The 24057-nt window shown below is 51.8% G+C and overlaps 1 protein-coding gene across 2 annotated transcripts; it reads left to right on the top strand.

Annotated features, from left to right (window-relative positions):
- Positions 1–12465: 12465 nt before the first annotated feature.
- On the top strand, positions 12466–21665 carry LOC142244018 (uncharacterized). 2 transcript variants are annotated; one of them, XR_012724424.1, is made up of 6 exons: positions 12466–12551; positions 12647–12792; positions 16306–16549; positions 19133–19223; positions 19399–21061; positions 21100–21665. XR_012724424.1 is itself a non-coding variant. In XM_075316202.1 (5 exons), the coding sequence occupies exons 2-5, from the start codon at positions 12653–12655 to the stop codon at positions 19647–19649; spliced, it is 726 nt and encodes a 241-aa protein (XP_075172317.1). In that variant the 5' UTR covers positions 12466–12551; positions 12647–12652; the 3' UTR covers positions 19650–21665. The 2 variants fall into 2 exon arrangements, 1 of the variants encoding a protein (XP_075172317.1); XM_075316202.1 differs by having other exon boundaries at positions 19399–21665.
- Positions 21666–24057: the final 2392 nt, after the last annotated feature.

The raw sequence follows: 24057 nt of genomic DNA, 5'->3' as shown, positions 1-24057 counted from the left end.
GATCAGTCGGACGGAGGGTGCAACGCAGCATCATCAGTCACAATCCGCTGCTCATACAAGTCTATGGGAGCAGCGGAATCCGCTAAACGGATTCCGTTGTTTACAAGAGCAGCGGATTGTGACTGATACATTTTAGCGGAAATGTGAACTTAGCCTAACGGACGCAACTGATCAGTTTTTTCACAGGATTCCTGTGAAAGCAATCCTGTGAAAAACACATCAGTTGCATCAGTTGACATCTAAAAAACAACTGAGGCTAAGTTCATATTTCCGCTAAAATGTATCAGTCACAATCCGCTGCTCTTGTAAACAACGGAATCCGTTTAGCGAATTCCGTTGCTCCCATAGACTTGTATGAGCAGCGGATTGTGACTGATGATGCTGCATTGCACCCTCCGTCCGACTGATCAGTCATGGAACGACTGACCGCCGGGCGGGAGGAACGCAGCATGTAACGTTTTTTGAGCAGCGAGATCCGTCGGATTTCGCTGCGCATGCTCTCTCTGACTCCCTGCACACGTCACCAGCTTTGGTTGGTTACCCGATATTTACCCTGGTTACGGTGCAAGGAGCCAGCGCTAAGCGGTGTAGGCCCGTAACCAAGGTAAATATCGGGTAACCAAGGTAAATATCTATATATCTAATATATTTAGTCTGGTTACGTGTGCAGAGAGGCCGACACTTCCCCGCTCGGCCCCGCCCCCTCCCGCACTCCACACATGTGTGTACACACAAACACACACACACACAGGGCCGTATTTACCATTAGGCACCTGTGGTCCCGTGCCTAGGGCGGCAGGATGCAGGGGGCGGCACCTTCTAGCAGTAAAAAAAAAAATTTTTTTTTTTTTTACACATTCATTAAATCCGCTGTATTTTCGGAGGGGGAAGGGGGGAGAGGCGCACCTTTATTTATTTGTATCCGCGTCAATTAAGACGCGAATGCAGACAAACTGCAGCGGCCGGGCACAGAGAGCTGATTGACCCCGGAACTGCCGGCGCCTGCACTTCCGGGGTCACAGGCGCGCCAATCAGCTCCTTCCTCTGTGCTGCGTCCAATGCTGTGTGGATTTCACATGCAGAGCTCACAGCAGGACGCCGCAGAGGACGCCGCGATGGAAGCCGGTGTCAGAAGAGGATACTCACGTGAGCCAGGAAGATGACGGCGGGCCCTGGAGCAGGTAAGTGCTCGCAGAGCTGAAGATTCATAAGGAGCGTGGGGGTGTCTCTAATGCAGACTGGAGATCTGCGTATGGGGTGGGAGGAGAGAGGCTGATACTGGGGGAGACTTGGGGGAAGAGAAGCTGATACTGGGGGAGGCTGGGAGGAGAGAGTATGATGCTGGGGGAGGCTGGGAGGGGGGAGGCTGATGTTGCGGAAGGCTGGGATGGGGGGAGGCTGACGCTGAGGGAGGCTGGGAGGAGGGAGACTGATGCTGAGGGAGGCTGATGCTGGGGGAGGCTGGGAGGAGAGAGGCTGATGCTGGGGGAGGCTGGGAGGAGAGAGGCTGATGCTGGGGGAGGCTGGGAGGAGGGAGGCTGATGCTGAGGGAGGCTGATGCTGGGGGAGGCTGGGAGGAGAGAGGCTGATGCTGAGGGAGGCTGATGCTGGGGGAGGCTGGGAGGAGAGAGGGGGAGGCTGGGAGGAGAGAGGCTGATGCTGGGGGAGGCTGATGCTGGGAGAGTTTGGGAGGAGAGAGGCTAATGCTGGGGGAGGCTGGGAGGGGAGAGGCTGGTGCTGGGGGAGGCTGATGCTGGGGGAGGCTGAGAGGAGGGAGGCTGATGCTGGGGGAGGCTGGGAGGAGGGAGGCTGATGCTGAGGGAGGCTGGGAGGGGGAGGCTGGGAGGAGAGAGGCTGATGCTGAGGGAGGCTGGGAGGAGGGAGGCTGATGTGTCGCGGGCGGGGAGGAGGGTGTCAGCACACCGCGCTCGCCCCTTCTGCTCGGGTCCGGCTGCTCAGTGGTGGCTCGAGCCGTAGGCCGGATCCCGGGGGTTTCTCGAGCGGCACTCCTCGCCCGTGAGTGAAAGGGGATTGTTGGTTGGGTGTGGGGATTGTTATAGTTCGTGACGCCACCCACGGTTGTGGTGATTGGACCACCGCTGCTCAGTGTGGGGGTCCCGGGGATGGTGATGCGGAGCAGCCAGGTGTTGTGTTGCCCCTCCGTGGGTAGGGGTTGGTGATCCCGGGACCCGGTGAAGAGATGTGAAGTGTAGGGCCTGGAGGGCGCAGGGACGCGGGGGCAGCGCTATGCCTTGCGGCACTGTGGTACTCACTCAGCCTGAGACACGGACACAGTTTGTACGGTAAACCAACGGCTGGTAGGACGGTCCCACAGACGGTTGCACCTGCACTCCCGGTAGGTGACGGTGATGTCTCTCTTCCTTGCACCTGTTTGACTGATGGTAGCGGTGGATTCCCTCCGGTTACCCGCTCCCCGACTGCAATCTGGGCCGGAGGAGCTCTACACTTTGCCCGCAGGCGCTGGCCCTGGGGAAACTGGTGCCTTGGCGGTGGCGGTGTCTCCCCGGTAATGGTCGGGCTGTTGCCGTCACTCGGGACTTTGTTGCTGGGGGATCTGCGTCCCCTTCACTGACGGATTCGGCAAATTGGGCGACTCCTAGCCTTGCCGGGGTCCGAGAGGTCCCTGCCCTGGTGCTGACTGTCCTTCGGAACACTGCTCCAGACCACCGGGCACACAGCCAACGGGGTCCTTCCAGGAACTTCCAAACGGTCCCCCTCCGGACAGTCACCGCCGTCGCTGACCTTGCTGTTCTAGCCCTACACACAGCTGGGCTCTCAGGCTCTGTGCACTCTCTGCGCTCTCTCCACTTCTTGCTTTCCTCCTTTTCCACTTTCCTTTCCTTCACTTTCACTTCTTGTTGTTTACTCTAGCCCCTGCCTGGGCTATCTGCTGTTCACTCCTTCATGTCCCTGACTCGACTCCCGCTCCTCCCTGAGCTTTCTCCGCTGTTCACTCAAGCTCCTCCTGAGCTAATCTGCCTGGTAACTTCCTGCCTCCAGAGTTGTGAGCTCCTTGGTGGGCGGAGCCAACCGCCTGGCCCACCCCCTGGTGTGCATCACAGACTCCTGGAGGGAGGCAACAAGGATTTCTGGTTAGCAGGTGTGCCTACCTGGAGTGTGGGGTGTAGTGGTGTTGTTATCTGTGTCCCCTGGCTTGCCCAGGGCGACACATTCCCCCTTAGCAAAATGCAGACCGTCCGCGGGCTGCCGTCCTACACCGGTTTTATTTTTCTGTAGAAAGGGGATAACAGGGTTAAACAAAACATAAGCATAACATTTTTAATCAACTCTTCCCAAGACGGGAGGCACATTTTCTTTAACGTTTCAACGGTGTACGGTCACGGTTTCCGCTCTCTCCCACCCAAGCAACCTGGCCCTGATGCTGCCCCTAAAACCCAGGCAGCACCCCTTGACCCACAGTCCAGCACAAGTCACCCGAGCGGGATCTGTCCTTCCCTCCAGAGGGTAGCCACCGGTCCCTTTGGTGGCTGGGCCCTGGCCTGCTCTGCTCAGGGCCCTCCCTCCAACCTGCCTCTCCGGAGACGGCATTGCGGAAACGGTAACGGTACCCAACATATTTACAAGCCACTAACGTTTGTGGTTGCCCTGCAGAGTTCACGGGCTTGTCCATGGCTAGTTCCCATGCATTAACTTTTAACGGTCCCCACGGGGACAACGGTGCCGGCTCCTGCCGGTTCTAATCACTGCAGACAATCAGGTGAAAACTCGGTTCAATCAGTGTTTTTCATTTTTCAAAACTTTCAACAAACTTTCAAACAAACAAAGCGCTGGTCCCTACGGGGACGGTGCTGCGGGCCTCCATTGCCCTACTCCGGTCCTGCTGCTGCTTCATCCGAGGGAGGGGGTGCAGAGCTCATCTTGCCCTCCGGGCTGCCCCTCAGCTTTACATCCAGGGCAAACCACCCCCTCTCTCCGCAGTGCCGAGTGTACCGCACCATGTCTCCCGGGATAAGATTGCGGCCAGGATGCTCTTCGGGCAGGTGAGCATGCACATCCCGCCGGGCTACAAATACCTCGGCCTCCAGGCCCGGTTCGTATATGAACCCGTAGCGCCGGCGGATATCGAATCGCCTCACCTGCCCCTCGTAGAACGGGCCCCGGACACGGAAGGTCGCTTGCCGCAGGTTCTCCTTTTCCCGTATGACTCGGGCCACCAGCTCGGCTTTCCTACGCTCCCTCTCCGCGATCTCCAGGCCCAGCTTGGTCGGCTCCCTGTCCCAGTATGGCTCCGGCGCACGGGTTGAGCCCCGCGGGACATTCAGCACGTTACCCACTGTCAGGAAGGTGGGTGGCGTATCCCGCGGTGTCATGGCCTTGGGCGCTGCCTTGCAGCAACAACCCGGCGCCACCTCAGCCGAGGTGTGGGGGATGGGCACAGGGGCTTTCCGCAGTTGGGCCTTCGGCTCGGAGCGGGTCATCGGCTCCGGCTCGGGGAACTGCTCGGGGACTGTCTCTGGCGCAATCTTCGGGGCCTTCCATGGCAATGCCTCCGGTCTGCCTCGGGCTCCGGCCACAGGTCGGTCCGCCGGGGCGGACGGGCTGGGTATCGCTACCGGTTGCGGTGGCAGCGGGCCTAGTGGCGGGGTCACGGCCTCCGAGACGGGTGGCGAAGGAGGCAACGGGGGGAGAGGGCTTGGACCGGGTCCCTCAGCCGCAGCGACCGGTCCCTCCGGGACATAGGGGCGTGGGTCACTCACCCTCCCTTCCTCCGCTTCCTCCTCGCGTCTCCGCACGGCTGCCAAAACGTCCGCCATGTCGGTCTCCCACTCCTCCAGGAGGAGCTGCATTTTGACCTGCAGCCTTAGATGGAGCTGCGCGGTCCGGATCTCCACCCACGCTGCGGTTCCCGGTGCGGGGGCCACGGTGTTTCGGGACGGCATCCACATGGTGTCTTTGCTGTTTGCTTCCAGGAACGGGATGTTTGCAGAGTCCTGGCGTCCCTGCTTTTATAGCGGCGACTACATGTCGCCAGCCGCCATCGCGTCCCCCTTAGCTCTTTTCGGCCCCTCCTCTCTCGGGGCGGAGTTTTGGCCTTCGCGCCTCTACTCCTCGAGAAGACGCTCGAGCGGGAACTTTTCGCGCCAAAGATGGCGACTTCTGAAATTTTTCTGCCGGATGCCTCCGGCGGTAACAAGGCGCACCTCTACCAGACGGCAGAGCGGTAAGATCCTGTTCGTGACGCCAAGTTGTCGCGGGCGGGGAGGAGGGTGTCAGCACACCGCGCTCACCCCTTCTGCTCGGGTCCGGCTGCTCAGTGGTGGCTCGAGCCGTAGGCCGGATCCCGGGGGTTTCTCGAGCGGCACTCCTCGCCCGTGAGTGAAAGGGGATTGTTGGTTGGGTGTGGGGATTGTTATAGTTCGTGACGCCACCCACGGTTGTGGTGATTGGACCACCGCTGCTCAGTGTGGGGGTCCCGGGGATGGTGATGCGGAGCAGCCAGGTGTTGTGTTGCCCCTCCGTGGGTAGGGGTTGGTGATCCCGGGACCCGGTGAAGAGATGTGAAGTGTAGGGCCTGGAGGGCGCAGGGACGCGGGGGCAGCGCTATGCCTTGTGGCACTGTGGTACTCACTCAGCCTGAGACACGGACACAGTTTGTACGGTAAACCAACGGCTGGTAGGACGGTCCCACAGACGGTTGCACCTGCACTCCCGGTAGGTGACGGTGACGTCTCTCTTCCTTGCACCTGTTTGACTGATGGTAGCGGTGGATTCCCGCCGGTTACCCGCTCCCCGACTGCAATCTGGGCCGGAGGAGCTCTACACTTTGCCCGCAGGCGCTGGCCCTGGGGAAACTGGTGCCTTGGCGGTGGCGGTGTCTCCCCGGTAATGGTCGGGCTGTTGCCGTCACTCGGGACTTTGTTGCTGGGGGATCTGCGTCCCCTTCACTGACGGATTCGGCAAATTGGGCGACTCCTAGCCTTGCCGGGGTCCGAGAGGCCCCTGCCCTGGTGCTGACTGTCCTTCGGAACACTGCTCCAGACCACCGGGCACACAGCCAACGGGGTCCTTCCAGGAACTTCCAAACGGTCCCCCTCCGGACAGTCACCGCCGTCGCTGACCTTGCTGTTCTAGCCCTACACACAGCTGGGCTCTCAGGCTCTGTGCACTCTCTGCGCTCTCTCCACTTCTTGCTTTCCTCCTTTTCCACTTTCCTTTCCTTCACTTTCACTTCTTGTTGTTTACTCTAGCCCCTGCCTGGGCTATCTGCTGTTCACTCCTTCATGTCCCTGACTCGACTCCCGCTCCTCCCTGAGCTTTCTCCGCTGTTCACTCAAGCTCCTCCTGAGCTAATCTGCCTGGTAACTTCCTGCCTCCAGAGTTGTGAGCTCCTTGGTGGGCGGAGCCAACCGCCTGGCCCACTCCCTGGTGTGCATCACAGACTCCTGGAGGGAGGCAACAAGGATTTCTGGTTAGCAGGTGTGCCTACCTGGAGTGTGGGGTGTAGTGGTGTTGTTATCTGTGTCCCCTGGCTTGCCCAGGGCGACACAGATGCTGAGGGAGGCTGATGCTGGGGGAGGCTGGGAGGAGAGAGGCTGATGCTGGGGGAGGCTGGGAGAAGAGAGGCTGATGCTGGGGGCAGAGAGGCTGATGCTGGGGGCAGAGAGGCTGATGCTGGGGGCAGAGAGGCTGATGCTGGGGGAAGCTGGGGGAGAGAGGCTGATGCTGGGGGAAGCTGGGGGAGAGAGGCTGATGCTGGGGGAAGCTGGGGGAGAGAGGCTGATGCTGGGGGAAGCTGGGGGAGAGAGGCTGATGCTAGGGGAAGCTGGGGGAGAGAGGCTGAAGCTGGGGGAGGCTGGGGGGAGAGAGGCTGAAGCTGGGGGACGCTGGGGGGAGAGAGGTTGATGCTGGTGGAGCTGGGGGGAGAGAGGCTGATGCTGGGGGAGAGGCTGCTGGTGAAGGCGGGGGAGAGCGGCTGCTGCTGGGGGAATGGGAGAGAGGGGCCAATCCTAGAGACAGAGGACAAGGGTTGAGGGATAGTGCAATGACAAAATCGATGGGGGGAGTGTAAGGACTCAGAATGAGAGGGGGGCAGCATTGGGAGCTCATTATGGAGAAGGAGCAGCATGTGTGGGCTCAGTATGGAGTGGAGCAATGTAAGGGAGTCAATATCAAGAGTGGGGTAGTGTGTGTGTGGGGGGGGTGTCTCAGCATAAGCGTTAGTGTGGTGGTCTTACTATGATGAATGGGGCAGCATGGAGGTGTCATTATGAAAAAGAGGAAGGCAGCATTAGGAGCTCATGGAGAGGGGCAGCATGCATGGGACATTGTGAGGAGGGAACAGCATGCATGGGAAACTGCGAGGAGGGAGCAGCATGCATGGGACATTGTGAGGAGGGGGCAGCATGCATGGGACATTGTGAGGACGGGGAAGCATGCATGGGACATTGTGAGGAGGGGGAAGCATGCATGGGACATTGTGAGGAAGGGGCAGCATGCATGGGACATTGTGAGGAGGGGGCAGCACGCATGGGACATTGTAAGGAGGGGGCAGCACGCATGGGACATTGTGAGGAGGGGGCAGCATGCATGGGACATTGTGAGGAGGGGGCAGCATGCATGGGAAACTGTGAGGAGGGAGCAGCATGCATGGGACATTGGGAGGAGGGGCAACATGCATGGGACATTGTGAGGGGGGACAGCATGCATGGGACATTGTGAGGAGGGAGCAGCATGCATGGGACACTGTGAGGAGGGGGCAGCATGCATGGGACATTGTGAGGAGGGGGCAGCATACATGGGACATTGTGAGGAGGGAGCAGCATGCATGGGACACTGTGAGGAGGGGGCAGCATGCATGGGACATTGGGAGGAGGGGGCAGAATGCATGGGACATTGTAAGGAGGGGGCAGCATGCATTTGACATTGTGAGGAGGGGGCAGCATGCATGGGACACTGCGAGGAGGGGGCAGCATGCATGGGACATTGTGAGGAGGGGGCAGCATGCATGGGACACTGTGAGGAAGGGGCAGCATGCATGGGACATTGTGAGGAGGGGGCAGCATGCATGGGACATTGTGAGGAGGGGGCAGCATGCATGGGACATTGTGAGGAGGGGGCAGCAAGCATGGGACATTGTGAGGAGGGGGCAGCAAGCATGGGACATTGTGAGGAGGGGGCAGCATGCATGGGACATTATGAGGAGGGGGCAGCATGCATGGGACATTGTGAGGAGGGGGCAGCATGCATGGGACACTGTGAGGAGGGGGCAGCATGCATGGGACATTGTGAGGAGGGGGCAGCATGCATGGGACATTGTGAGGAGGGGGAAGCATGCATGGGACATTGTGAGGAGGGGGCAGCATGCATGGGACATTGTGAGGAGGGGGCATCATGATGTGAGGTCAATGTGCAGATCATATTTCATAATTGAGGAAGGTGTGGTGGGTATAATTTATAAGGGAGGGCAGTGTGTAGTTTATTAGGGGCAGTGTGACATTCACAGTATATAAGTGGGGACGGTTTGGTGGGAATATTTTATACTCATTCTATGTTTTGATGTGCCTGTGGTGATCCCCATGGGGGGGGGTTAGTGCCCTTCGTTTCTCATTGATACATTTTCAAGTGTTTTACAGAGTAGATCTGCCTTAAACAGATGTCATGTGCGAAAACTCAGTGTTACGTTGTCACTAAGGGGCGCGACCACTTAAAGTGCCTAGGGCAGCACGAAGGCAAAATACAGCCCTGCACACACACACACCTGTCCCCAGCCATGCAGACAAGCACTGCCATTGACACCCTCGTCTGGCCCCGACCCCCGCTCGGCTCCGCCCCCTCCCGCACTCCGCATGTGCACACACATACATACATACATACATACATACATGCACACACACACACACACACACACACACTCACTCACAGATACACTCACCTGTCCCCAGCCATGCAGACCGCAGCACTGCCACTGACATCCTCAGCGCCTGGCCCCGCCCCCCGCTCGACTCCACCCCTTCCCGCATTCAGCATGTGTATACACACACACACACACACTCACCTGTCCTGCAGTCCCTGCGGCACTGACGTCCTCAGTGCCACGGCCCCGCTCGGCTCACCCCCCCCCCGAACTCCGCCCCCCGCACACAACGGAATCCGACAAAGAATTCTGTTCTTTGTCATCCGTTGTACAGCGTTGAACAGCGCATCAGTCACATGCGTCAAGCGACGCATGTGACTGATACAAAACAACGGAAATGTGAACTTAGCCTGATCCGTTGCTGACGGACCTGACGGATTGAAAACAACGGAAGTGTGAACTTAGCCTAAGGCTGCTTTCACACATCAGTTTTTTGGCATCAGGCACGATCCTGCGAAAAAACTAATGTGACGGATTTGGCAAAAAAACAGATCAGTTGAATCAGTTTTTCCATCAGTTCCTTCAGTTTTTTTGACGGATCCGTTGTGTAAGGCTAGGTTCACGTTTCCGTTGTTTTAAATCTTTCAGGTCCATCAGCGACGGATGCGTCGTTTTTTAGATGTCAACTGACGCAACAGATGTGCTTTTCACAGGATTCCGTTCACAGGAATCCTGTGAAAAAACTGATCCGTCGCGTCCCTTACATCCGCTGTGCATCCATTTTGTGACGGATCAGTCATGATTCGTTTTTGTTTGCGACAGCCCCGTTGGTGTGCCAAACATGCTGGGCATGCTCAGTAGAGCATGACGGAATCCAGCGCTGAATTCTGAAAAATTCCGAAAAACGTTACATTCTGCGTTGTTCCCGCCCGGCGGTCAGTCCAAAAACGACTGAACGCGACGAAGCGGATGCAACACAAGGTCATCAGTTGCAATCTGTCACTAATACAAGTCTATGGGACACAACAGAATCAGGTAAACGGATTGCATTGTTTACCATAGCCGCGGATTGTGACTGATACATTTTAACGGAAATGTGAACCTAGCCTTACTGAGCATGCTCAGTTCAAAAAAACTGATCCCGCGGCCGCATTCATTTTTTTGCCGCATTACGCCGGATCCGGCGTCCATAGGCTTCCATATGGCCCCGGATCCGGCGCGATGCGGTTTTTCGCCGGAGTCAAAAAATGTTCCCCTCAGCGTTCTATCCGGCCACCAAACAAGCAAAAGCCAGATGGAACGCAAGGCCATCCGGCACAATCCGGCACTAATAGAAGTCTATGGGGGGAAAAATGGATCTGGCGGCAACAGACGCCGGATACGTTTTTTCAGGTTTTTGCCGGATTGTGCCTGATGGCAAAAAACTGATGTGTGAAAGCAGCCTAAGGCCCCCTTCACACGTCCGTGAAACACGTGCGTGTTTGTTCCGTTTCCGTATATACCGGAGACACGGACACACGTGCACCAATGTTAATCTATGATTGTGGTCACACGTGCATTATTTCATTATGTCCGTGTATGCGTGTCCGTGATCCGTATGTGTTTGCGTTTTGCACGGATGCATGTCCGTTATCTGCACGGAGCACGCACACACTGACACAATGTAAGTCTATGGGTTTGTGCACACACGTTAGTAAACACGTCTCCCCGAGATTCCTTTCATGATTAATCTGTAAGTTACAGTAAATAAACACACACACACCTGAAAAATCCTTTATTAGAAATAAAAAACACAAACATATACCCTGGTTCAACAATTTAATCAGCCCGAAAAAGCCCTCCATGTCCGGCAGAATCCAGGATGGTCCAGCGTCGCTTCCAGCTCTGCTGCATGAAGGTGACCGGAGCAGCAGAAGACACCGCCGCTCCTGTCACCTCCACGCGGCAAATGAAGAGTGCCGCGCGATCAGCTGAGCTCTCACTGAGGTTACCTGGATCCAGTGTTGACAGCGGGTAACCTCAGTGACAGCTCAGCTGATCGCACGGCACTCTTCATTTGCCGCGTGGAGCTGACAGGAGCGGCGGTGTGTGCTGCAGCTCCTGTCACCTCCATGCAGCAGAGCTGGATGCGACGCTGGACCATCCTGGATTACGCCGGACATGGAGGGCTTTTTCGGGCTGACTAAATTGTTGAACCAGGGTATATGTTTGTGTTTTTTATTTCTAATAAAGGATTTTTTCGGGTGTGTGTGTTTATTTACTGTAACTTACAGATTAATCATGAAAGGAATCTCGGGGAGACGCCTGACATGATTAATCTAGGATTTAGTGGCACCTATAGGCTGCCATTAACTCCTTATTACCCAGATTTGCCAACGCACCAGGGCAAATCGGGAAGAGCCGGGTACAGTCCCAGAACTGTCGCATCTAATGTATGCGGCAATTCTGGGCGGCTGCTGACTGATATTTTTAGGGTAGGGGGCTCCCCATAACGTGGAGCTCCCCATCCTGAGAATACCAGCCTTCAGCCGTATGGCTTTATCTGGCTGGTATTGAAATTGGGGGGGGACCGCACGCTGTTTTTTTTAATTATTTATTTATTTATTTTACTGCACAGTATAGACACGCCCACCGGCTGCTGTGATTGGGTGCAGTGAGACAGCTGTCACTCAGCGTGGGGGCGTGTCTCACTGCAACCAATCATAGGCGCCGGTGGGCGGGGAAAGCAGGGAATACGAGATTGTTTAATGAGCGGCCAGCTTTTTCAAAATAGTAAAAGCCGCCTCAGCAGTGTGAATGCCGTGCAGAGCCGGGCCGGTGATCGGGGATCGGTAAGTATGAGAGAGGAGGGGAAACTTCAGTCACTCGGGGTATTAGCGGTCACCGGTGAATCCTTCACAGGTGACCGCTAATCAGTACTCGACACAGACAGAGCCGCGGTATGAGGATGAAGTCGGGTGAAGTTCACCCGAGTTCATTCTCATCGCGCAACTCTGTCTGCTGTCAGCCGACATTTAGAAACGACTTTGTGCATCACACACACGGACATTCCACGTACACATACACGTTAATTCCACACGCACACACGGACGTTCTACACACAAACACGGCTAGCATACGCAATTCACACAGATGCCACACGGACCATAAAAACGGACACAAAATCGGGATACGGACCCGAAAAACGGCCCTTAACACACGTGCGTGTTTTTCATGGACGTGTGAAGGGAGCCTAAGACTAAGTTATCAGTGTAACACACTACAAAAACTGGGCAGATCTGCTATACAGGAGCCTAGGAAAGCTCATTGACAACTGTTTCGGTGGTGAATATATATTGGTTGTTACCTTCTTTTTAAACCAGAAATGCCCTTTAAATTCTTCTGTGAAGAACTGTATATTCCTTGATGATATTTCTTCCAATGCTTTAGTTCACCTCTGTCTATTTACACTACACTTCCCAATAATCTCTGTTCTTAAAGTGCCCGGGGAATCATGGGCGATGTAGTTGTTACTTTGTATCAATATTGAACGTTCCATTGCCCCCGCCCCCTGCACTGATACAATGTTTCCAGGCATTCCGCTGCTTCTCCTTTATTTCTTCTGCCCGCCCCCAGCAGCAGAGGTAGGTGGTCACTGGATAGCAGAGCGGGGCTGGACATCACACTGGGGGAGAAGTGGAGGGGGCTGGTCATGGCTGCCGAGGTCACATAACAGGTAGGAAGGAAGGATACTTGCATTTCAGTATGTACTTCGTGATGTTATATGTTGTAGATATGACCTCTGTCCTCACATTTGGACCCATTTTACAGGCAGGAATGTCAAATAAAGAGGAAGGCTCCAAACATCTGCACCCTCGTCGGACAACGGTTGAGCAGCTGGTGAAGTGTTACGGGGCCGATCATTCCAAAAAATTCCGAAAGAGAGAAACGACACCCATGATAAGTCGCATATACAGGTGAATGAGGGGCGCTAAATGTATACAGCCAACCGATCACCCCCTATAGATCATATGTGACCCGTGACACTATGGGGGAGGATTTAGCAAAACTAATGCAAGGGTAAAGAGCTGCAGAGGTCAAATAATTCCCAGGATAGAGGATAACTGTCTCAACAATGGGACCACCACTGATTTCTGAGAGACCCCTGTGTGAATAGCAAGGTGCTGTGCATGGATAACCACTGCTCAATTCACCTCTATAGGACTGACAGCCCCAGAGATGTTAATAGAGCGGTGGTCTTGAATTTGGGACCTGTGTCTTTAGGGTTTGTTGGGGATCCCACTGGTAGGAACCAGAGTCCAGATTTCCAGTGAACCTCTCCTCGATTTGCCTTTTTCTCCTTCCAAGAGCTATAACATTTCTTTATTTTTCCATTGGCAGAGCTGGATCTCGGCTGTTTTGGGTTTTTTTGCAGGTATAGTTTCTATCATTACCACTTGGGGGCCATGCTACTGTCTTTATCTTTTTCAGACTAAAATACAGTGATTCTGCCAATTTATGTTTATTAATTTTATTTATTTTGCATGTTCAAAATTAACTGTATAGGAAAAATATTCTGATGTTTTATAAGAATGGAGAGTTCTGCACTTGATGATATCAAATATGTTAACGGCTGTAACACTACTTCCGGGGCCGCTCGTACTACTTCAGGGGCTGCTCATACTACTTCCGGGGCCGCTCGTACTACTGTCGGGGCCGCTGGTACTACTACCGGGGCTGCTGGTACTACTTCCGGGGCCGCTCGTATTACTTCCGGGGACGCCCGTACTACTTCCGGGGCCACCCGTACTACTTCCGGGGCCGCTGGTACTACTTCTGGGGCTCCTGGTACTACTTCCGGGGCTGCTGGTACTACTACCGGGGCTGATCGTACTCTACTTCCGGGGCCACTCATACTGCTTCCGGGGCCGCTCGTACTACTTCCGCGGCCGCTCGTACTACTTCCGGGGCCGCTGGTACTACTACCGGGGCTGCTGGTACTACTACCGGGGCTGCTGGTACTACTTCCGGGGCCACTCGTACTACTTCAGGGGCTGCTCGTATTACTTCCGGGGCCACCTGTACTACTTCCGGGGCCACCCGTACTACTTCCGGGGCCGCTGGTACTACTTCCGGGGCTGCTGGTACTACTTCCGGGGCTGCTGGTACTACTACCGGGGCTGCTCGTACTACTTCCGGGCCACTCATACTACTTCCGGGGCCGCTCGTACTACTTCCGCGGCCGCTGGTACTACTACTGGGGCCGCTGGTACTTCTACCGGGGCTGCTGGTACTACTACCGGGGCTGCTGGTACTACTTCCGGGGCCGCTCGTACTACTTCCGGGGATGCTCGTATTACTTCCGGGGCCGCTCGTACTACTTCCGGGGTCACCCGTACTACTTCCGTACTACTTGGCTGGTACTACTTCCGGGGCTGCTGGTACTACTTCCGGGGCTGCTGGTACTACTACCGGGGCTGCTCGTACTACTTCCGGGACCGCTCATACTACTTCCGGGGCTGCTCGTACTACTTCCGCGGCTGCTCGAACTACTTCCAGGGCTGCTCGTACTACTTCCGGGGCTGCTCGTACTACTTCCGGGGCCACCCGTACTACTTCTGGGGCCGCTGGTACTATTTCCGGGGCCGCTGGTACTACTTCCGGGGCTGCTGGTACTACTACCGGGGCCGCTCGTACTACTTCCGTTGTCGCTCATACTACTTACGGGGCCGCTCGTACTACTTCCGGGCCGCTCGTACTACTTCCGGGGCTGCTCGTACTACTTCCGGGGCCGCTCATTACACTTCATATATATGCACTCCTTCCCCCACCCACAAGCAGTCCCGGAGTCTCTGATTGGTTGCAGTCAGACAGCGCCACTACCCTGTGTGACAGCATGTCTGATTTCAACCAATCAGACACTGTGTGCGTGTCTATATTGGTGTAAAAATAAATAAATAAATAATTGGTGTACGGCCCCCTATATTATGACACCCAGCACAGATAAAGCATACAGCTAAAGGCTGCAGCCCCCAGCCATTCACTTATCTTGGCTGTATATCAAAATAAGAGGAATCGTATGCGGCTTTTTTCTTTTCCTTTTTTTTATTTTCTGAATAAATAGTTAAAAAAAGCTGCCATGCGGTCCCCCCAATTTTGATACCCAGCCATGATAAAGCTGATAGCTGGGGGCTGCTATTCTCAGGCTGGGCAGACCCATGGTTATTTGGCCACCCCGCCTAAAAATAGCATCCTGCAGCTGCCCAGGATTGTCGCATCCATTAGTTACGACAATCCCGGAACCTTACTCAGCTCATCCCGATTGCCCTAGTGTGGTGGCAATCAGGGTAATAAGGGATTAATGACAGCTCACAGCTGCCACTAAACCCTAAGTTAGTAATGGGAGGCATCTGTGAGAATCCCCATTACTAATCTGTAAGTGAAAAAAAAGTAACAAACAAAACACAAAAACTATTATTTCAAATAAAATACAATTACTAACCCCCCATAATACATTATTAACCCCCAAAACACCCAGTTCTGACATAATCCACATAATGTCTCAAGATGATTCCAGCTCAGCTATATACTGAAGGCATAGTGCGAGGACATAGAACATAACCACATGTTGTACTTTCAGGCAGAGAATGACTAAGCCCTAGTAATGAGTGGTGACATCACTAAGTTTATTTGCGGTCACAGCTGGAGGTTCCCACGGTACCCCAGATTTAACCACAGATAATCTGACCTCAGGTGATCTCATTAAACTCCGTATCCTCACCTCAGGTGAGGTCACTGAGTCAACAGACCTGTATCTCCTGGCAGAAAACTGTGGGTTTTGCTGAAATTTATTCACCATATTCCTGCACCAAATCTGCATTTCCTGGCAAAAAAATCTCATCACTACCGCATTGTGTTTTGATGCATTTTTTTGCCTGAAAATGCAGATTGGGTGCAGGAATATGGTGTATAAATTTCAGCACCAAATCTGCATCTCTTGGCAAAAAAAACCACGGCTTTCTTATAGGAGATGCAGGTCTGTGAACTCAGTGTACCTGAGGTGAGGTCACTGAGTTTAATGAGGTCAGTTTACCTGCGGTCAAAGCTGGGGTACCATGGGAACCTCCAGCTGTGTCCACAAATAAAATGAGTGACGTCACCACTCATCGCTGCGGCTCAGTCAGTCTCTACCTGAAGCCACAGCGGGCGGTCATGTTATGTGCCTGCGCACTGTGACTTCAGTATGTAGCAGAGCTGGAATCGTCTTGGGACCTCAGATGTCATGGGGGTTAATAAATTGGACAAAAAGGGTGGTTTGTTTTGTATTTTATTTCAACTAAATTATTTTTTCGGTGTTTGTATTTTATTTCATTTCACTTACAGATTAGTAATGGGGGGTCTCATAGATGCCTCTCATTACTAGTCTAGGGCTGTGAGGGTCTTATATTTGTAACTTAATAGTGATGATCATGTTCTTCACTCTCTTGTAGTGACTCCAGTACCCTGAGCCATTTGTCTATATCCCGGCACTTAGAACAGCGCCTCCGACCTCAGACCTGTGCTGCGTGCCGGGCCTGCGTGTCTTCCAGTCTAAGAAACCCCACACTGGAAGTACTTAAAATGCAACCATTGCTCCAGACACATCATCTTCCCTACTATGGTGCAAACAACAACAAAGAAAGCCCAAAAGTAAGACACAAGACCAGGACGCAGGGCACTACTGTTCTGCTGCAGGTAAATTGTAACAAATCAGCAGCTTAAAAGGAATCTGTCACCAATTTTTGCCACTTAATTTAAGAGTACCATAATGTAGGGGCAGAGACCCTGATTCCAGCAATATATCACTTAACTGGGCTGCTGTAATTTTGTTGAAATTACTGTTTTATCAGCATATTGTCACTAGAGGACTAGTAAATCTTATGCAATGTAATCCAACTCCGCCCCCACCACTGATTGGCAGTTTACTGCCTATGCACTGTATTCACAGAAAGCTGCCAATCCGTGGTGTGGGTGGGGTTATACATAGCTCATTTTAGAGAATTGGTGGTTCTGTAGCAGATAAAACAAGGATTTTATCAAAACTGCCGCATACAGCGCAGTAAGTGACACATTGCTGGAAACAAGGTCTCTGCCTCTACATCATCCTGGGTTTGCAAAAATCTGGTGATGGATTTCTTTTGAATGCAATGTCTAATTTTTACAGTTAAGGTATATTATTTTATTTAACTCCTTGGGGGGAGTCATATTAGAGACACACGTCTCCTTCCTCTGTTCTTTGTACAAGCAGGATAGCTGGATTATGTGGGCTTTATGGCAGCTGCAATGAGTGGAAGTTAATGAACAGAAAAAAAGTTAACAGACTAAACTGTCTTGAGGAAGTGATGGAATACAGACCCTTCCCCAGAGATCAGGGAAGCTGGATGCACAGATTATTTATGTGTCTAGTGGAAAGTGTTACCATCCTGCCTTATCTAGACCTCCAGCAGTGTCCTAGAGCTGTTATTAAAACTCCCACCATCTAATAATAATGAGATAACTGTTGACTCTGTCTCAGTCTATGCAGCAAAGTGACTAGTGAACTGTAGAAAACAAAATGTCTATCTGTATGTCTAGTGTAAAGTGTTATCATCATGCCTTGTCTAGACCTCCAGCAGTGTCCTGGAACTGTTATTAAACCCCCCCCCCCATTAGTTAATAGTAATGAGAAAACTCTGTTGACTCTGTCTCAGTCTGTGCAGCAAAGCTGAATAGTGAACTGTAGTAAACAAAATATCTATCTGTGTATCTAGTGGAAAGTGTTACCATCCTGCCTTATCTAGACCTGCAGCTGTGCCCTGTAGCTGTTATTAAAACCCTCCACCATCTAATAGTAATGACATAACTGTTGACTCTGTCCCAGTCTATGCAGCAAAGCTGACTAGTGAACTAGTAAACAAAATGTCTCTGTGACTAGTGTAAAGTGTTACCAACTTGCCTTATCTAGACCACCAGCTGCATCCTGGACTGTTATTAAAACCCCCCATCATCTATCAGTAATGAGATAGCTCTGTTGACTCTGTTCCAGTCTATGCAGCAAAGTTGACTCATCAGATCTCGCGGTATGTGACAGGAAGCAGCGATGCAGCCCCTGCTGTGAAATCGCTGCTCGTTACACACAGTGCTGGTTCATTTTTTGGACGTTGCTCTCCCGCTGTGAAGCACACATCGCTGTGTTTGACAGAGAGAGAGCAACGATCTGAATGTGCAGGGAGCAGGGAGTCGGCGTCTTGAAGCTGCGGACGCTGGTAACCATGGTAAACATCGGGTAACTAAGAGAAGCGCTTTGCTTGGTTACCCGATATTTACCTTGGTTACTAGCGTACGCCTCTCTCTCAGGCTCCCTGCACGGGTAGCCAGAGTACACATCGGGTAAATAAGCAAAGCGGTTTGCTTAGTAACCCGATGTGTACTCTGGCTACGAGTACAGGGAGCCAGCGCTAAGCGGTGTGCGTTGGTAACCAAGGTGAATATCGTGTAACCAAGTGAAGCGCTTTGCTTGGTTACCCAATATTTACCTTAGTTACCAAGCGCAGCATCGCTTCCACGCGTCGCTGCTTGCTGGGGGCTGGTCACTGGTCGCTGGTGAGATCTGCCTGATTGACAGCTCACCAGCAACCATGTAGCGACGCACCAGCGATCTTGACCAGGTCACATCGTGGTCAGAATCGCTGGTACGTCGTTTAGTGAGACGGTACCCTAATATTAATGAGATAACTGTTGACTCTGTCCCAGTCTATGCAGCAAAGCTGACTAGTGAACTAATAAAAAAAATGTCTATCTGTGTGTCTAGTGTAAAGTGTTACCATCTTGCCTTATCTAGACCACCAGCTGCATCCCAGGCTGTTATTAAAAACCCCCACCATCTATCAGTAATGAGATAGCTCTGTTGACTCTGTTCCAGTCTATGCAGCAAAGTTGACTAGTGAACTGTAGAAAACAAAATGTCTATGTGTCTAGTGAAAGTGTTATCATCCTGCCTTATCTAGACCTCCAGCCCAGGAGCTGTTATTAACCCCCCCCCCACACACACACACACACACACTATCTAATAGTAATGAGATAACTCTGTTGACTCTGTCTCAATCTATGCTGCGAAGCTGAATAGTAAACTGTTATAAACAAAGTGTCATCTCATTCTGCATTTTCGGGGCCAAGCAAGAAAAATAGAACATTTTAGAATATTCTCATATAAAGTCATAAAATTACTTTTAAAAAATCAAAATCTATTGAAATGTTATTTATTTTATGACCTAAATGATTTTCTTTGTTCTCTTTCAGCTTCCACATTCCAAAAATCTGATTAGGTGTAATGGTACGAGATCTGGCAGCGAGCGGGGCCGCGCTTCATCTTGTAGCTCCAGATTGTCAGGTAACATCACATGTTTTCCAAAGATCAAGTTTAAAGTTTTAATGTAAAATCAGGACCTACGTGTCCCCAACAACATATATTGCCGGTGTCTTCTCATGTAACGGACCAGTTACTGCTCCTGCACCCCTATTGTTGCACCCGGTGTTTTCTGAATTATCGTTCTTTTCCTGTCTAGAAGAGAAGGTGGCTTCCTTGCCTCGTCTGCCCACACTACCTCGGTCTGGTTTCCTATCATCACACACTGGTGGTGGATATCACAGTACATATCATCCGGATCCAGAACTAAGACAATGGATTGTAGAGTTTGGAGGTGACGAGCAAGCGGCTTTTATGGCCAGAGGACTTCAGAAATTGCAGCTGGCATATGAGACGGGCAGAGCGGAAATGTGCCAATCAACTCAACGTAAACCCATCACGGAGTGCTAATATCGGACTTATCCTCCGACCATGTACAGACTCATGCCCACAATGTGAATGATGTTTATATCATCCCATCTTGAAGGTTCTCAAAGGGAATGTATCACCATAAAAATGTTTAAAGGGAACCTGTCCCCTTGAAAAATGCTATTTACCTACAGATATACTGTAGGATTAATTTGTAGGAAAATAGCGTTATAAAGGTTCCCGGCCACCTTACTGAAAGGGCAGGTACCGTGAAAAAATCAACTTATCTTCTCCTAGGATCCACCAGCTTTCAGTCCTGGTGGTGTGAAGGGAGCAACTCCACCAGCTTTCAGTCATGGTGGTGGGGACATAGTGACTCCACCAGCTTTTAGTCATGGCGGTGTGTAGGGAGTGACTCCACCAACTATCAGTCATGGCAGTGTATAGGGAGTGACTCCACCAGCTTTTAGTCATGGCGGTGTGTAGGGAGTGTCTCCACCAGCTTTTAGTCATGGCGGTGTGTAGGGAGTGTCTCCACCAGCTTTTAGTCATGGCGGTGTGTAGGGAGTGTCTCCACCAGCTTTTAGTCATGGCGGTGTGTAGGGAGTGACTCCACCAGCTTTCTGTCATAGGGGTGTGCTCAGAGTGACTCCACCAGCTTACAGTCATGGGGGTGTGCAGGGAGCAACTCCCTCAGCTTTCAGTAATGGGGGTGTACAGGGAGCGATTCCACCAGGTTTCAGTTATGGAGGTTTGTAGGTACTGGCTACAGTCACCGCTCACTATACGGTAATTGACAGCCAGCTCTGCAATGCATCTGTACAGAGGAAGCTGTCAATCAAAATTCTGGCTTGTGCTTAGAGAGCGGGAGAAAATTAACTTATCTTCTCCTGGGAGCCACCTGCTTTCAGTCCTGGGTGTGTGAACGCAGTGACTCCATCAGCTTTCAGTCATGGGGGTGTGCAGGTAGCGATTCCAAAAGCTTTCAGTTAAGGGGAGGGTGCAGGGAGTGACTCCACCAGATTTCAGTCATGGGGGTGTGCGCGGAGCAACTCCACCAGATTTCACTCATGGGGTGTGAAGGGAGCGACTTCATCAACTTTCAGTAAAGGTGGATTGCAGGGAGTGATTACACCAGCTTTTAGTCATGAGGGAGTGACTCCACCAGCTTTCAGTCATAGGGGCTGCATCGTGTGATTTCACCAGCTTCCAGTCATGGGATGGGCAGGGAATGACTCCACCAGCTTTCAGTCATGGGGGTGTGCACGGAGCGATTCCACCAGCTTTCAGTCATGGGGGTGTGCAGGGAGTGACTAAACCAGCTTTCAGTCATGAAAGTGTGCAGGGACGGCCTTCCCCAGCTTTCAGTCCTGGGGTTGTGAAGGGAGAGAATCCAGCAGCTTTCAGTCATGGAGGTGTGCAGGGAATGGCTACAGTCACTGCTCACTATACATGTAAAATATATCTTTGTACCGTGTTGCTCACTATACAGTAATTGACAGCCAGCTCTGCAATGCATCAGTACAGAGGGAACTGTCAATCAAAGTGCTGGGGTGTGCTTAAAGAGCGGTATAGTGAGCAATGAGTGAAGCCTCGCCGGGTATGCCCCATTGACTGAAAGCCGGACTGAAGCTCCTCTTAGGACTGAAGTTCATTTTCTCCCAGTTGCCGCACATTCAGGCAGGAGGCTGCACAGCATTGTAACGCTATTAGCCTGCTGACTAACCTTGTATTTGCAGGTAAATAACGTTTTCAGAGATAACACGTTCCATTTTGAAAGTTTGTATATTAAAGGGGCTGTCCACCAGCTGGATATTGATGACCTATCTGACAGTCCCATAGACAATTTATGGAGCCAACGCTCCAACACAGTATTTTATATCCCGGTTGCAAGATCAGTTGGAGGTCACATAGATGGAATACGCATCGATCAGCAAGTTACCACCTAATCTCTGAACAGGCGCTAACTTGCAAAGTTGGGAGTGTCCCTTTAAACATATCTTCATGCTGTCTTTTGTTTTTCATGTTACTATTTATTAAAAAAAAACAAACCTGAAACTGTCCTGATTTCTCAGCCTTCTAATAATGATTGTTCTGTTCTGTAGAGATCAGCAGTCAAGTCATCATCGCAGGCAGAGAACATGGAAGGGAACATCTCCAATATAAAGCTTTACATTTACACACAAATAAGCCTTAAAGGGAACCAACCAGCAGGATTTTCCCATATAAAGTAGAAGCGGTGCCATACTGGTGCCAGCATGGTGAATCAAACCAGACCTTCAGTTTCCAGATTGGATGTTTGATTGATGAAAAAAGCATTCTCAAAGGTCCAGAAATTAGTGCATTGGTTGATTGGCGCCTGCAGCGGGGCAGGACGTTGTGGGTCAGGTCATCTGCTTATACTTCTACTCCTGCATTCTCCTGGCTAAAACATTATTCCAAAAATTGCGTATATTTATATAGAAGCACAAAACTATATATATATAAAAAAGTACACGTAGGCGTCTGGAACAATCTGACCTATTAAACTGTCACAGTAGTTAACCCCTAGTAGTTATGCAGTCAATAACATTTTTGTGCACCTTTGAAAAGACAGATACCGCGGAACAGAGGCTGAACGGAGTCCGGAGTAATTCTGCTGCCTCATTAGTGAATGGATCCGTCGGGGGTTTCACCTGAATCACGTATTTCAGTGATGTAGATTGGAAAACCCAATGTAAGTGCTCAGCATAGAGCACAGGATAAATGTGAACTGATCCAAAATGTCATGTACCCAAAACTGCCACCAAATAGCATTCAACTCAACCCAGAAAAAAAAAAAATGAGTTCCCACTCAGGTCTGCCTTCTGTTAACGGAAATATAGGGGGCTGCCACGTTACTGGTAGCACAAAGGATCTGGAAAAGCGGCATATTTCCCCCCCCCCAAAAAAAAGAGAGAAATCCAGCAAAATTTGTGCTCCCAAATCAAAATTCTTAACTCTATTCTGAGCCCCACAGTGTGCCTAAACCACATTTAGCCTCCACATGTTTGGTATTCCTCTAGTGAGGAGAGCCCAGTTAATTTACAGAGTGCATGTCTCCAGACGTAGGAGATGGGCACTACAATGTATTGGGCACTACAAGGGCAGATTAGCAAATTTTCACTCAGCAACATCCATTGTTGCTTGTTTCTGGTAAACACCAATGGAGTCAAAATCATCGATACAATAGCAGATAAATTCCCTTAGGAGTGTAATTTCCAAAATGGGATCACTTGAGGGGGATTCTGCTCTTCTGAGACTTAGGATCTCCGTCTATGGAGTCCGCAAACTATTCTATGAAAATTTGTACTCTTAAGAGTCAAATAGCGCTCCTTCCTTTCCTCCTGAGTCTCGCCTTGTGGCCAAGCAGTGCTCTACAGCCACATATGGGGTATTACACGTTCAGTAGAAATTGTGTGACAAGTTTTGATGCCATTGTAGCCCATTTTACTGTGTGAAAATGTAAAATCTGGAGCTAAAACAAAATTTTCGTGGTAAGAATATATATTTTTTTTCCTTTACCACCTAATGGTATAAAATTCTGTGACACATCTCTGGTGTCAATACAATCACTGCTGTCATGGTTCCCTGGAGCGTGACCGGTGGGAGGGGACCCCCTCCATGCCTCGTTCCCAGGATCACTGCGCCTTGTCTATGGGGCATTTCTGTTCGTGCGGTGCCAGTTATAATTCTGCTCTGCAGTGTGTCGCTGGTCCCTGTAAGTTGTTTGACCCTGTCTCCCGTCCTGACTGTGTCTGTTCCACCTGCCTCTTTTCCTGACTGTGTCCGTCCTCCCTGCTCCCCGTCCTGACTGCCTCCGTTCCTCTCTGACACCTGTCCTCCCTCCTCTGTTGTTCCGTCCTCCTGTACTCCCTGCTATTACCTGCTCTCCCGGTTCCCAACTTCGGATTGTAATTCAACTCTGGTTTCCACGCTCCCCCGGTCTATGATGTTCTCTCTCGGTTTTCTCACTTGGCTCTTCCTTGACTGTGTCTCTGTCATTTCCCTGGTACCTCGTCGACCTCTTGGCTCTGACTCCGGCCCATACGACCATCCACTTCTTCCATTAGGGAGACTAGTGCCATCTAGTGGAGAGTTCCTATCTAGCACTCTCCTGGTGTTCCAGCTCCCCCTGCTGGTTTGTTATAGTCTAGCGCCATCTAGTGGAGAGTTCCTATCTAGCACTCTCCTGGTGTTCCAGCTCCCCCTGCTGGTTTGTTACAGTCTAGTGCCATCTAGTGGAGAGTTCCTATCTAGCACTCTCCTGGTGTTCCAGCTCCCCTTGCTGGTTTGTTACAGTCTAGTGCCATCTAGTGGAGAGTTCCTATCTAGCACTCTCCTGCTGCTCCAGCTCCCCCTGCTGGTTCGTTACAGACTAGTGCCATCTAGTGGAGAGTTCCTATCTAGCACTCTCCTGGTGTTCCAGCTC

Source organism: Anomaloglossus baeobatrachus, chromosome 6 (genome assembly GCF_048569485.1).
Source record: "Anomaloglossus baeobatrachus isolate aAnoBae1 chromosome 6, aAnoBae1.hap1, whole genome shotgun sequence".
Classification (NCBI taxonomy): domain Eukaryota; kingdom Metazoa; phylum Chordata; class Amphibia; order Anura; family Aromobatidae; genus Anomaloglossus; species Anomaloglossus baeobatrachus.
This window is presented reverse-complemented; position numbering and strand designations above follow the sequence as displayed.

What these genes read in the sequence shown, in the direction of transcription:
- LOC142244018 (XM_075316202.1), top strand. Translation starts at nt 12,653, where the DNA reads ATGTCAAATAAAGAGGAAGGCTCCAAACATCTGCACCCTCGTCGGACA. An exon ending in GCACTACTGTTCTGCTGCAG is followed by an intron (nt 16,550 to 19,132) that starts GTAAATTGTAAC and finishes GTTCTCTTTCAG; the next exon opens with CTTCCACATTCCAAAAATCT. An exon ending in TTGTAGCTCCAGATTGTCAG is followed by an intron (nt 19,224 to 19,398) that starts GTAACATCACAT and finishes TTTCCTGTCTAG; the next exon opens with AAGAGAAGGTGGCTTCCTTG.